Consider the following 15,141-nt stretch of genomic DNA (forward strand, 5'->3'; position numbering starts at 1 on the left):
GCGCCAGCCCCCCCTCCACACTGCCCACCACGTGCTCTTCCCTCTGACAACAGTCTCATCCACACCAACTTACCTGCGGGGTCTGAGAATTCGGGGAGCTCCAGTACCTGTGCTGGCAAGGTGGGGGGCTCAGGAAGCGTGCCAGACTTAAGCATGTCTAGTTCGGCCTGGAGTTCCCGGACCTTCTTCTTTAGGCGAATACAGTTAGGGCAAAAGGAGGTGGTGGGCAGCTCGTGAGGGTCGGATGCAAGGGAGGCCTCGGCGGGACTGTCGGCCTTGAACGACGAAGGCTCCTCCTCTTCATCCTCCAGTGGGCCTGCCTCCTTGGAAACCCCTTGGGGGATCTTCCAGTCTCCTTCTCCCTGGGTCCGGGTGACATTCTGCACGCCATGTGACACAGTCATTGCACACTGACTGTAGGCGTCGTTCTGGTACTTGGGGACCTTCCTGATGACCAGCGAGGTGCTCAGTGCCAGCTGGTGGGCTTCTACCTTTGCAGATTCCAGTGAGGCCTCCAACACATCCTTGAAAATGAGGTCGATTTTCTTCTTCTTGGCCTGGGGGTGCACGTCCCCCTCATCAAAGCCACGCTTGTAGGGACTTTTGCCCTGTCTCAACACGGGGAGCTGCAGGGGACCCCTCAGGTCTTCTGGGTTATCCAGAGCCTGCTCAGACTTCTCCCTCTGCAACTTCTTCTCTCCTAGGAAGGAAAACCAGGGTGTGAGGAAGTGGGGAAAAGCCCCAAAGAGGAGAAACCAACAGAAAACGAAGCGCTCCTCTCAGGAAGTCGCTTGACACATCCCTCTGGGTCTGGCCTAATGGAGCAGGTGTGGCAAAAAGGGAGGTGGGTTACTCAATGGACCGCGGGGTCTAGAGTCAAAGGACCCGAAAAAGTGGGAAGAACTCTTTTTAAAGAGACTGTTTCCACAGAGCTTTATGTGTAGAAGCTCTATGTTTATAAGTTGAGCAAACGCTATAGGGGCAGGGAGTTGGAAGTTAAGGAACTTGCCATCCTGTCGTCCTAGAAGATGGTATCCCACGTGATTAGCCAGGTGGGTGGTACCATAGCTCAGCTAAGTGCATGTGGAGTCCCCACCCCTCCAGGCTGCTCCTCCAGTCCCAGCAATCGGAAGGTGGCTGCTTCGACTTGGTAAAAGGTACACACGAAACACTGAGGCCCACTCCTCCCTCCTCCCTGACTCCTGGGAGACAGCCCTGTTAGGGCAAAGTCTGCCTTATAGCAACCGTCCTTTCTAATTCTCCCAGGAACCGGAAGCCTTGGATTATGTGAGGAAGCACGGCCTGAACCTCTGTGGCTCTCACGGATGACCGAGGCAGGAAGAAAAGGGAAGTCGGGCATACCAACAGCGGCTGTGAGCTCCAAGATGGCAGCCCCCCAGCACGATAAAGCACGACACGCCCACGCGGACCCAACACACGCTCAAACTACAGTAGCTGTGTGTCCTTACCTGACAATTCTAAGGACATTTCCTTTTCTATTTCTATCATGTAAATGACGTCAAAGACCTTGGTGAACACCCCAGCAAATGTTAGCCTGATTTTTCAAAATGGCCAACACAGTTGCATAAATTGCTATAGATGTATAGATGCTGCCTGGGGCGACAGATGCTAAGAGGGACCCTCAGAAGGTCCTGACAGCCGTCTATGGAGCTAGAACTCTCAAAGGCTTCCTAGATCAGGGGCGGGGCCCTGGGAGATGTGACTCTGACCAACGTCTTGACCTGAATATATGTTGTCATTAGGCTTCTGAGAGCTGCGTTTGCTCAAGGCCTCCGAGTGAAGGCCAAGGGCTCTCCATGTGCAATCCAGATGTTCCGTGCTGTGACCAAGCCTTGGCATCCCACAGCTGGCATGGGGTGATGGACCCTGGCCCGTGTGTGACTCCAGGTTTCCCACAGGTCACAGCACAGAAGGGAGCAGCCTATTCAGGATGATCCTTTTCTGTCCTCACACGAACACCTAAGGAACGACCTTATCTCCTGGAGGCTCCAAGGCTCCTGAGCTCAGGCGGCTCCCCGCAGCCTTGTTTCTATAACATCTGAGGGTGGAGGTGAAGAGAACTTTTCAAAAATGCAACTCGTTCGCCTTACAGATCAGACACTTGCCCATCAGAATCTCTGAAAGTCAAAGGCCACCCTTTCGCTTTCTCATGGACCAATCAGGCAGCAAATAGCTGAGGATCTCAGGAGGTCCAGGATACGCATCACCGGGGATTCCTCATGCATCTGTACTCAAGGACAAGGTTATTCAAATTTCCTAGGATGAGCAGGCGATTTCTTTGGGCTCAAGGCTCCCGGAAAAATCTATGGGTCAAAAAAAATCTTTAAGCATTATGAAATTGATGCTAAAGCCTCCATAAAACATGAGGGAAACACCACAAAGAAAATCAGTGACCCAAAGTAGACAAAAACCATAAATTCTTTGAATACATGTATTAGATGCATCCTATCCTTAAAAGATAACCACAGAGGAATAATTTATACTCTTCAGGAAGCAGTTCTGGGCTCCAACCAATGTCTCTACTTAATAAGAGCTCATAAGTCATGCTCCGGACTTCACCAAGGCTCCAGCCTCCAATTCCAAAGAAGCCTCCTCCCGCGTAAGACCTTGAGTGTTTGAGCGTGGGGAGTGCCCCCTACAGAGCAGAACTGGCACACAGATCTAAGACACCACTAACCGTGTCAGAGTCTGCCAAAGCTACAGGCTACAGGGACACACGTCTAAAGGCCACTGAGCTCCACGGCTGCTTCCCAAGGGCTTTACGGCCAAGTCCACCCTCTGCTCTGGCCCTGCCCCATGGGTGGCTTCCAGTTTCCTTCGTGTTTCCTACTTCTCAGCCTGGCCAGGAATAGACACTCCTTCCTCCTGTATCTTCACACATCTTGGTTTATCTCATTTCAAGTCTGTCTGCCACGCTCCTTTGAACCACTCCTGAAAGCTGATGCCCTTCTCTGAGCGCTCCCCTTGGGTCTCAGGGCTCTCTGAGGATGAAGCAGCTTGAGGTGCTCTGGAGTAGACACGGGGAAGAAAGGACATTACAAATCCAGAAGAATTCAAGAAGATCATGGCCAAGGGATGGGACCCATGTCCTCGGATATGACTTCTCTTGGTTTTCTCTTCTTCTGGTGATATGATTCTTTTGGAGATTTCTCGGTGGTCTTCATTCATTTCTTCTTTTATCCATTCAACCAAGATTTATGGAGGATGTACTATGCATCAGACACTTTTTTACATGGCATCTCCAGAAGTCAAGCGGAAACCACGGCAATCATGTCACAGAAACATGCCTTCCCAAGTATAATCGGCATGTACGTGCCTAACACCCAGCTCCAAAGAAAACAAGAGATGAGGGTATCTATTGGGTCTCCTTTCACTGCTCATCCAATCACCAGATACCTTTTACCAAGTCAGGCAGCAGTTGTGCACTCAATGTCCACAATTCGCTTTGCTCTGTTTTGGTTTTGAAGACAGCTTACTTCCAATGGGTCACTCTTACCCCCTTTTCATCTCTTCCCCTCATGCTCTAAATGAAGCTTTACTTCCAATAAGTAGATTGGTCAGAAACATGATATGGTGGGGCTTGGGTATAGGCTTGGTTCCCGGGACCAGATGGACTCTGGGTCTTTGGATATGTGGTTTTAGTGTAAGGAAGGTCCTGCTGGAAAAAGGACCTTGGGCTCACCCGTTTGCCCTGGCATGGCTGAGGATGGAGTAAAGAGGTAAGAAAGGCCTAGGAGCTGGGGAGTATTTTAAACCACTTTCAAATGACTCAGTTAAATGGAGCCTGGATGTATACCCACCCACCAGGCCACCACCCACCTCCCTCCAATCTTCTTCTCCTAACAGAGATTGTTCTTTCACAGCATATCATTAGGACTGCCAGGAATGAGACCAGGAGGAAGCAGGGAAGAAACTAGTTTTGTCTGGGAGGCCTTATAACACTGTAGGTTAGAGCTTAGACCCTGGACCCAGACAGATGTGGGTTAGGAACCTAGCTCTGCCCCTGCTTGCCATGGGATTCTGGGGGAGTCACTGTATTTATCTGATGCTCGGTTTCTACATTTGTAAGGTGGGGACAATAACCCACATGCTATCATTAGTATTAAAGTTCACAGCTGAGGGCTTACGATGGTCACGACAGACGTTGTTCTAATGTGTTACGTAGATTACCATCTAACTCTTCCTGGGCACTCATCGGGCAGGTGCTCCTAGGACAATTACAGGGGACACCGTAGAAAACCTGCTTAGCACGTATTAAGTACTTAGTAAATGTCATCTATTATTGAGCCAGTGGCAGTTCACAACATCCTTCCATCAATTTGAGTCGGGGAAACAGAATCAATTTTGATTAAACTTATATGCTTGGCATTGGAGACTTGTCTCTCTCCCTGATCCTCTGAAACGTCTATAATAGGGCTTCTGACCATGTCTGAGGGAGGGGACACACCGGGTGGCCACGGCCGGTGCCAGAGCGGCTGCTCCTACCTAGCCCATCAGTGCCCCTGAGTCCCTCTGGGTCTCCCCATTGCTGGTGTACTGTATTTCCCATCGGTTTTCCTAGGAAGCTCCTAGAGAAGCATTTCTGGCCTCCCCTGGGGCTTGGCAGGGGGCGTGGCCCTCCCTTGGGTGTGGGCACTCACCTCTGGCCAGGTTGCGGTGGATGGTCTCTTGGGACATGCTGTGCAGGCGCTTCATGTAGTCTTCGCTGTACCAGACCCGCAGCCGCTCCCCGGGCCGGATGTCCCGGCACGCCCGAAAGTAGATGCACTCGCTGTGCTGGAACGCCAGCAGGTTCTGCTCCCTCTCCTCCCGGGAGATGACCACGTACCTGGGGGCGAGGGGGACAGTTAAGAACGCGCGGGCCACTCTTTGGCGAGTGCCTGCCGGTACCAGGCGCGGTGCCGGGCAGGTGCCAGCGGCTAGCCGCCTATGAGCGTGCGGGTATCTGCAAAAGTCTACAGAGCGGCTTCCCTGCCGAGGAAAGGCACTCCAGCTGGAGCCAGTCCCTTGTCTCACTGTTCTGTGGACTTCAAGCAAGCCTTTGAACCTCTAAGAATCTCTGTTTTCTGGGACTGGAAATGACACCTGCCCTTCCTACCTCCTAGGTTCTGGTAAATACAAGGTTCAATACCAGATATACAGGTGATTGGAAAACCATTCTTCCCTTTTAACCGCAGGCATTCCCAGATACCCGCAGGCCTCTGATGGTGGTAAGGGCGAGATCCTTGAACTGTTCTCAGAATGTCACAAAGCCTATGTGAAAAGGGTGCCCACGAGATCAATTAATAAATGCTGAAGACCAAAATCTTTACAAATAGAGGGTCCAGTGGGGACAGGGGAGGTAGGGAAAGGCAAGGAAATGTGAGCAACCACAGGTCAATCCAAGTCATTTGAAGGTAAGGAAACTGAGGCTCAGAGAGGCTAAGTGACTTGCCTAAGGTCACACAGCTAATAAATGGGAGATTGAGCATTGAGGTCCATGCTTTTCTCACTAGTACTCACGGCTCCTATGTGGGCATGTAAAGCACCAACTCAGCAATGCCCAGATAACCTTTAAAGTTCTGTCAGACCCTCAGAATCTATGGACCTCACCCATTCTCCCTGAAATGACATTTCCAATATCCAACCTGCCACCTCACTCGCCTCCAAAAGGTGAGATGATGCAATACCTGTAGAGAGGTGGAGATGTACAGATCAAACAGGCAAGAGGAAATTATTTGGAGTTTTAGGGTTCTGTGTTATCCAAGTGCCTAGGAAATTTGTAGTCAAAAACAAACTTCTTTTCCTTATGCTATGATTTGTCTCAAAAGCCAGGGAAGAAATCAAAGTCTGTGCGACTGGCACAGCCCAAAGAACTGTACTTGGAGCAGTCCAAGGGAAACAATAATTCACAGAAATAAATCCAAATGGATAATGAACAAATGAAAGGATTCAGCATCACTAATAAGAAAAGAGGCACAAAGCAGCACATTGTCTTGCTGGCACAGAGAACTTTTTTACATTGTAAGCTCTGTATTGGTAAAGGTGGCAAGACTAGGGTCTCCCATACTAATGGTGGAGCATAAGCTGGCACGACACTTTGGGAAACGACTTGGCAACAGGGACTCGAACAAGTATTTGTTCATTCACGTTCACAGCAGCATTATTCACAATAGTCAAAGGTGGAAGCAACCCAAGTGTCAACTGATGGATGAATGGATAAATAAGATGTGGTAATATACACCCAATGGGATATTAGTCAGCCATAAATAGGAAGGAAACTCTGACCCACGCTACAACATGAATGATCCTTGACGACACATACCAAGTGAAATAAGCCAGTCATAAAACAACAAATACTACAGGATCCCACTTATATGAGTAGTCAAACTCACAGACAGAAAGTAGGATGGCGGTTGCCAGGGGATGGGGGAGGGGGGAATAGGGAGCTAGCGTTGAATGGGTACAGAGCTTCAGTTGGGGAAGATGGGAAGAGTTATGGGGAGGGATAATGGTGATGGTTGCCCAACAGTGTGAATATACTTAATACCACTGAACTTTACACTTAAAAATGGTTAAAATGGTAAATTTTATTTCATTTGGGTCTTTCCACAATATTTGTAGAATTTAAAAAAGAACACCAGAACGTTAAGGTGTGGAACAAGAATGCAAAATGCATACCGCCACGCTGACTGTTCCGCTGTTTGTAATGGAGCAAAAGCTAGAACATCTAAACTTCTGATACTAGAGAAACAACTGAATAAACCATGGTATATTTGTACAAAGGAATGTTACTCATCTACAGAAAAATGTTTTCAAAGAATCTTTCATGACATGGAAAAATGGTCCTGATATAAGGCAGAGTGGGAACAACAGGACTCAAAGCTATTTATATTACGGTTCTAACCATGCTTTACAAACAAGCCTGGGTAAACTGCTTGAAGGAAATACACCACTGTTTTAACAGTGATTATCCATTATACATGGTTCTACTTCTTTGTAATTTTCTGTACTTTCCAAGTCTTCCTCAATAAGCAATTATTACTGTTACTCCCTCTCCCCCACCCCCTAAAAAAGGAAAAGACATACACCAACGCCAATTCCAGTACAGGGTGGCAGTGGTGACGGTCACGGTGGCCAGCAGCATTGGGAATCTACATTTGTGGTACCCCAGGCATAGTGCCCCTCACATACAATCTCAACTCTCCAACTGCGGAAGTCTGCCTTTTCTTCATACGTGAGATTTCTTCTGAATGTGCACACTATTTTCTAGTCCCCAGTTCAGCAAGAGTCTGGGAATTGACCTAGTGGTGAGCACGGCATGGAACTGAGTTAGATCCAAACCTTCCTATTCCCAGACACAGAAGGCAAACCATCACTCATGTTTTTTCTAACAAGAATCACTTAAATCATAGAGCACAAGGAAAGAAGAATACAGTCTTTTCTTTTTTCAGTCTCTAAACAGCTGTCAGGCTCTTAAAGCTAGAATTGTTTTCTCTGGCACTCAACTTAAAGAGAAAAAAGGTAGATGAGAAACACGTAACTATCAGGGATTTATTCCAAAAAGCAACTTGGTGAGGACGTCAGAAGGTTTAGAAAGACTCAAGTCAATCTCCCCTTCCAACTTCTGGTGTTTTCCTACCCAACAAGAATCGATATTTAGGAATAGAGGTCCTCCTGTATAGCACAGGGAACTATATTCAATATCCTGTGATAAACGGTAATGGAAAAGAATATGAAAAAGAATGTATATATGTATAACTGAATCACTTTTGCTGTACAGCAGAAATGAACACAACACTATAAATCAACTAGACTTCAATAAAATTTTTAAAAATATTTAGGAAGAGAGCTCCAAATCTTTGTATGGATCACGAAGTATCTTCAAAGATCAAAATTGGTTCAGCATCCAGTTGTACTGGGTTGTTCTGAAAGTTGGCATTTGCAATAAGATATATATGGCAACTCTCAGTGAATCGTAACAATCCACTCTCCCTGAGAAGATGTTTACGCTACATCATTTTTGAGGTAAAGCTAAATGGAGCCAGCTAAGTCCCAACCCCAATTACTTCTAGTCAGGTCTCCCCATTGTAAGTATTTTGCAGTAACACCCAATGGCTTGATCCACTCCAAGAATCCTGTTCCCACACAACAGTCCCTGTATGAGGAGGCCTGCCTGTCCCATTACACGGCTGCGGGTGAACAAGAGCCCTTCCCGGAACAGAAGGCTTCCAGGGAGTGAAAAATCTTTCTATTTGAAGTAGTTTCCAGGTCACTACTTCATTGGAGGGAAGGCACAGAGTATGTCAGAAGGGGGATGGAAGATGCATAGCACAGGCTGGTCTGTAAACACTGGTGCTTATTTGATAGCTTTTCAAATCAGACCCTTTGAAGCAATCGAGGGGGTGCACGGGGAGTGGCGGTGGAGGGGTGGTTCTGGACTGAAACTTTCACGATGATAATGGATTATTTTTATTCCAAACTCTTTGCTGACTTTGGGTATTGGCTAGATAAGCACGAAGACACCACTTTTCAGACCTCATCCACTGTGTCTTATCCAGTGCACCATATTTTCTAGCTGGGCCAGGAAATGGCTATCAGTTCCAACTCAAGAGAGGAAAATAACCCAAGGGGCCTCCATTTTGTTGGAAGGGATAGACAAAGGCCGGGCTCAGACACCCTCACTCAGTGGCTATGCCTCCGATGGAAAGGAAACTGCCCCAGTCACTGAGGCAGAGATGAGGAAAGACTGACCAAGAAGAGGCTGGGCTCTGTATTTTCACATGCATTGAGGTCTCTGGGCTGGGAAGGTCTTTGGGTCATGCATCCACCCACTAGATGGTCACCCGGACTCTAACAGAACACCACGCAGCCAGTCCTTGGCATGGCTGGAGGCCTCAGACTCTTAGTGGCGGATGTCCCCATCTTAAGCTGAAATTGGCTGCCCATGCATTTCCATCCACCGGCTCCAGTTTCACCTTCCTGTTTGACGTGCTAGCCCCACTGAAGCCAAGAAAAAGAAACTGAAATCTTTTCCATCTGAAGTTGACAAGTCTCTTCATCTCTCTGTCCCCTTTGCTTTCAACTTGGCCCCTTTCCCTCCCCAGGACCAGAGGGAGAGGCCAGCCAGTCACTGCTTAGTACCCTGACCTTGGTGGGAAAGACCCTAGGCCCGGCTTCACAGAACCTCTGTATCTCCTGGAGATCGGAAAATCTTGATTTCCTTGACCATGCTTTTTGGTCAAGAATGGCAGAGGATGACCTGGATTCCCAGGTCTGGTTAAAGCAGGCTGGAATCTTCCAGAAAGCGGATGGATCCCTGGTCAGGACATGGGTATTTCCTGCCTGGGAGAACCTCTCCCTGTGACTGGAAGCAATCCAGGGCAATGCACGGATCAGGGGGTCCCTTTCCTGCTGAGGAGACTCTCAAGGGGAGCCAGAGGAAGCCATTTCAATTACTTTGAGAAGCCTCAACTCTAGGTGGGCAGGGCCTTACCTGTGACAGTCAGATACCCAGATCAGTGGGGAGGTGACCAAAAAAAAATGAGTGCCTCAGGGTGGTCCCTGAAGTACCCTGGCAAGTGGACAGCCCCTGACCCTTCTGCAGTCTCCTGCCAGAAATGGTGGGGTTTCTCCCCAGGACCCCTGACATACCTTTAGGGAAAAAAAGGTAGAATTCATTGAGCAACATCTCACTTTCGATTTGCAGAGAAATTAAATATAGTGAAACGGTTTCATACGTGGATGCTTTGTCCACCTGGGCCCATCAGTTCCTTTCCTTTCCTTTCCTCTAAGGGTGCTGAACACAGGGCGTCTGAGAGCTGATGAGATCTGGGAAGCACCAGGGGCACTTGAGTCTCCCTCAGCAACACACTTCTCCTCGGTCATCTAACCCCTGCTTTGGGGGCCTTGAGGTTTCCACAGGAAGCGAAGAAAGAGAATATACACCAAAGAAAGATCCTGGAGACCGGGTGTGTTCCAAGTGTGAGATCAATTTCTTTTTATTGCCATCTTAACAAAAATACTTGGGAAGGCAATCTTTGATTCCAGCATCGGAGGGCAAGGCAATGCCAGGCAATAGTCAAGCCATCGGGCTGTCGGACAGGGGGAGCAGGAACCCCCAGAGAACCACAGGCTGGGAGAAGGAGCCCAGGACACAGGGACGTTGCAGTTGCCCTCCATTCTCCCGCCACGGGGCTAAGCTTGGGCTGGGGTGAGAAGCAGGACTCCAGGAATGGCGGCAGCAGGCCCTGGGCATAGCAGTCCTCCCAGCCCCCACCCAACTCTGGCTCTAGGGGGCAGGTGTGGCAGGATGGAGGGTTGGGATATGAGTCAGCCTCAGGCCAGGGAGCAAAGAGGACACACAGCTGAGCTGCACCCACGTCAGAGCTGAGCTTGCATCCGCCACTCCCCGCCTCCCGCCCTAACTCTAAGAACCGGGCTCTCTCCCCACACTCCAAACCCAAACACGAAGCTTCGAGATGTGTGTAGCTAATGCATACGCAGCCCAAGCAAGCAGAGGCAAGGCATGCTGGGACCTGGAAGGGGACAGGAGCCCTGCTGGGCTTGGGCGGGGCCAGAGGAGGGGTCGCCTTCTGGATCCCGAGACCTAGGCCCTACTTCTCCCCAGCCACTGGCTGCCAGCCTTCGTGCCGGGGTGGGGTGGGGTGGACTCGCGCCCTGAACGCTGCTGTGGCCTCCCACTGAAACCCCGAAAAGCTGGGCAGGGGCAGGAACAACCCCCCTCCCAAGTCCCACATCTGGTCTCTGACAGGGGAGCTGGAAAAATCCACAGACCTGGCTTCCAGTCCTGGCCCCGCGACCGACTACTGTTTCATTTGTATGAAATGCAGATGACGATGGTAATAAAGTTGATCACAGTACCCGACGTGGCTGCCTCTCCCACTGTCCTGAGGACCCACTGAGATCACACGTCTGCGAGCGCAGGGAGAAACATAAAGTGCTCTAAGAATGCCAGGTAGTCTTCCCCTTCCTCCGACGTCACCCCCCTCTTCTCCCGGCTCCACAAAAGGCAAGCATGGCAGCTGAGCACACGAGCGAGGGTAAGCGGAAGGCCAAGGCTGGGGCGCCACCCACCGGGGCTCAGAGCCCTGGGGGAGGGGAGGACAGACCCCTCCTGGAAGGGCTGAGCTCTGCTTGCCCATTCTCAGGCCTCACCCTCCTCGAAAGCAGCAGCCTCAGGGCCGGGGAGGCTGATGCGGCAGCCCTGAGGACGGAGAGCGGGATTCCATCCGGATGCCCCCCACTCTCGCTCCCCCTTTCCCTGCAAGGCCTGCTGCTGTGGGGTGCAGACCAAGAGGAGGCTGACCCTCCAGGCAAGCAAGCATCAGGCAGGCAGCTTCTCCTGCATCTTGAGCACCTGCCAAAGATGAGGGAGCAGGGCTGAGCCCAGGGCAGCCAACCTGTACGCAGTGAGGAGATGGCAGTCCCCCCAACACCCTACAAGGGTCTTCGATCTTGGACACAAGAGGCTGGCCCCTGTCTCAGGGCCAGACACCCCTCCTCCATCTCTCTTCCTCCCAGCGCAGACTGGCCGGCTTAGAAACTGTGCTTTCTCTTCCGAGACCTGGTAGTCCGTGCGTGCGCCGGCGCTGGGGGCGCCTCTGGGGGCTCCGCTGGGGGAGCCTCGGCCCGGGGGGTGGAGCCTGCGGGCGCTGCCCCGTCAGGCCCCCGCTGAGATGCCTGGACCCCATCCCGGATCTCTGTCAGCGTCTGGCACATCTGGCTGACACGGCTGGTCAGCTCGGCCATGGCCTGGCCGATGGCCTGCATGCCGCTTGCCATGTCCCGGTGCACGGTCACCAGCTCCTGGCAGAACTGCCGAAACACCTCAGTCTGCTGGGTGTGGGTGTGGAACAGCTGCCAGTCTAGGCCTGTGCTGGGTGGGCCGGGGTGCGGCCGAGGGGCCCTGCAGGTGGCCTGGGCCTGAGGCGAGGGCCGGGGCAGGGCCTCGGGCTTGCGGCCCACTGTCTCGGACTGGTCAGAGGAGGAAGAAGAGAGGAGCAGGGCGGGCCTGGCCAGGCAGGCCTCTTCCTCTGGCGACGGCTGCAGGGGCCCCCGGAGGGGCTGCCTCGAGGGCCCGGGCGTCTCCTCATCTTCATCATCTTGGGGGACAAAAAAACAAAGAAGGGCAATTGATTACAACTGCGAGAAAGAAGGCAGCCCTGGGCTCGGACGCACCCCCCAAAGTTACCTAGCCTCCCCCCACCCTGCTACCCCTCAGCCTCGTTCGGCACCTGGCCCCCGCCCCCACCCGTAGAGAAGCACCTGCTCCCTAGATCCCTGAGGTGCTTGGGCCAGGCACGCCTGGGGAGACAGGTGAGCATGAACAGTGCCCAGGTCCCCAGGTCCCCTTCCTTGTACAGGAACAGCAACTTTCTAGTGGGACCCCAGCCCCAGGGATGGCACGTCGACCCAAGGGCTCACTTCCTCTCTCTGCGGCTCAGTTTCTGCAAAGCAAAGGTAACAACTGCTCTGCCTACCTCCCCGACCACTTGCCCACCTAGCAGGGTTGTTAAGACTACACAGGAGGACAGACAGAAAGGCACTCTGCGAAGCTCGAAGAGCGACACCTGCCAAAAGGTACTATGATGCTCTTGGCCGCCCTGAGTTCCCGCCTCCATGCGGCCATTTCTGAGCTGCTTGGGGCCACCTTGTGGGCCTGCTGGAATCTGCAGCTTTAGGTCATAGAGGGGGAAGCTGACAGGCTGGAGAAGGAAGGGAAGGGATGGCTCTGGGACAGACAAGCCCAGATGATGCAGAGCAGATCTACCTGGGCGACCAGCCCTGCCGTCCACTCAGCGCCCCAAGGCAGGCTACCCGAGCAGACACACCCCTTCTACCTGGAGAACCTGACAGCACACAGGGACCATCAGACAGACTGCTACAGGGAGGGGCCCAGCCCTGCACACGCGGGTGTCGGCGGCTCTCTCTTGAGCTGGTTCCCACAGCAAGAGCGAAAAGTATACAGGCTGACCCTCCTGACAGGCACACCTCCCTGCCTGTACCTGGGGGGCTGAATTCAGAACCACCCCAGGGGAGGTGACAGGAAGACAGACAGATTCCCGTTGCCCTGAGCCGCATGCCTCCGAAGGGTCCCGGCATCTCACTTGGGCCAGCACAGCAAGAGAGCCTAGTGCCTCATGACCCCCACTTGGCAGACACCCATTCTGGAAGGGCAGGGTTGAAAGAAGTGGGACGGGCTGCCGTGATGCTGCTCCCTCCCTTTCAGGGCCTCATTCTACCCAGCCCCTAGCCAAGTGCCGTAGCAGCTGGGAAAAGGAGGCCTGGACCAGCCTGCGGTGGAGGGGTCCTGGGCCCCCTACCCAGTTCAGGTCACATTTGGTAACCTCATTAACTTTGGTCTCGGGGAGACGGAAGGATGAGCAAGACAGAATTTAAGGAACAGACTTCACTAGATGCTAGCCTTCTCCCTTTTCTCATAATTAGGTCGCATCATCCTGAAACTCCCGGATACACTGATCCAGCGGCAGCTGGCAGACCCAGGTTCAAGTCCTCATTCTGAATCAGGCTCCGAGACCACCTCTGTGTCTGGAGTTTAACTACCTCATCTGGACAACATGGAAGTGGGACCGAATGATCTCCTCCTTCTTTCCTAGTTCTCAATATCTGACTCCGAACGGCCACCTGTCAGGAGCCCCAGCCAGACAGGAAATTAGCAAGCTCCCTGCGGCAAGGGGCCTGGGGAGGGGAGGCTGGGTCTTTGTGAACCATCTTCCCGAGGGCTGGTGTTCCTGGAGCCCTGCTGCCCGACTGGTCTCTCACAAGCCAGACAGCCTCCAGCTGGGACCGCGGGCTGTGAGTGGGGGGCAGGTCTGTGCAGAAGCACAGCTGAAGGGGGTGCAGCCCCAGCAGGGAAGGGCCTCGAGTGCTCCCCCTTCTGGTGAGCCCCGATAAGCACTACAGCCCCAAAGGACGCCCCGTGTAGGCCAGGAGATTCCACACCCCCAACCCCTGGCATCCAAGTTCATCCTGAGACACAGGAAGCAGAGGGGAAAGAGGGAGACGAGTGCTGGGGAGCACAGGGGTGGAGGGGGCCATGCGGAGGGGACCCAGAGCACAGAGAGAGGGGTCCTAGTGAGAGCCCTGGGGCGGGGGTTTGTGGGGGGGGGGCGGTGGGCAGAAAGAGGCAGAGCGCAGAGAGAAGAGAAGGCAGAGTGGCACCGCGGAGGGGAGTGTGGAAATAACACAGAAATAAAGACACTCGGAATACACAGACAGAAAGGACTGAGCTTTCGGGGCCTGGGACTTGGCTGGCTTCCCCTCGCGCCCCTCCCCCTCGCCTGCTACACGGGGCTTCCCTGGCTCCTCTCTGTTCCTGGAACGTGCCAAGCGCCTTCCTGATGCAGGGCCTCGGGGCCTCGTACATGCTGTTCTGCCTGCGAGGCCCTCCCCTCCCCTGCGCTGCGCCCCACGGCCCACGCGTACCGGCAGGCTTAACTCTTCCTCACCCTTGGTCTCAGTTCAACTGTCATTCCCGGGAGCCTTCCCCAGCCTCGGTGGATGGCCAGTCCACCGCTCCTGCGCTCAGACGGGCCGCTACATAATCTGCAGGGTCGAATGCAACACGAAAATGCGGGCGCCTCGTTCAAAAACTAGTCTGAGTTTCAGGAAGGCAGCCGAGGAGCAGTCAGCCCAGCTCCGGCCTTGAGAGCGACGGGTCGCACACCCAAGTAGTCAGCCCTGCTCTCAGTACCTCCTGTATTTGTCCTTCATGCCTTCTTTCAAATTTCCTTGCGCAATTATTTAATTAAAGTGTGTTTATTCTCACGAGTTTAAGGAACGTCCCAAGAGCAGGGGCAGGGTAGGTTTGTTTGTTTATTTTTTTTTTTGCCGTACGCGGGCCTCTCACTGCTGTGGTCTCTCCCGTTGCGGAGCACAGGCTCCGGACACGCAGGCCCAGCGGCCATGGCTCACGGGCCCAGCCGCTCCGCGGCATGTGGGATCTTCCCGGATCGGGGCACGAACCCGTGTCCCCTGCATCGGCAGGCAGACTCTCAACCACTGCGCCACCAGGGAAGCCCTAGGGTAGGTTTTATGCCCATCTCTGTCTTCCCAGCTCCCAGCGCAACTCCCGGCATGGTGTTCAGGAAATATTCT

At 52.8% G+C, this 15,141-nt stretch overlaps 1 protein-coding gene across 5 annotated transcripts in view; it reads right to left on the reverse strand.

Annotated features, from left to right (window-relative positions):
- The window catches only part of PRDM11 (PR/SET domain 11), an 83,317-nt gene that overhangs the window by 3,266 nt on the left and 64,910 nt on the right, over positions 1-15,141 (reverse strand). For 3 of the 5 annotated variants that reach the window (XM_004264036.3, XM_049713187.1, XM_049713188.1), the window contains 2 exons: positions 4,662-4,849; positions 74-700 (listed from right to left, as the gene is read on the reverse strand). In XM_004264036.3, the coding sequence (XP_004264084.2) occupies positions 74-700; positions 4,662-4,849 (815 nt within the window). Of the gene's footprint in view, positions 1-73; positions 701-4,661; positions 4,850-10,934; positions 12,126-15,141 lie in introns of those variants that run through there. The other 2 variants (XM_049713189.1, XM_049713190.1) reach the window with 2 other exon arrangements.

The sequence above is a fragment of the Orcinus orca genome, chromosome 8, assembly GCF_937001465.1.
Source record: "Orcinus orca chromosome 8, mOrcOrc1.1, whole genome shotgun sequence".
In the NCBI taxonomy this organism is placed as follows: domain Eukaryota; kingdom Metazoa; phylum Chordata; class Mammalia; order Artiodactyla; family Delphinidae; genus Orcinus; species Orcinus orca.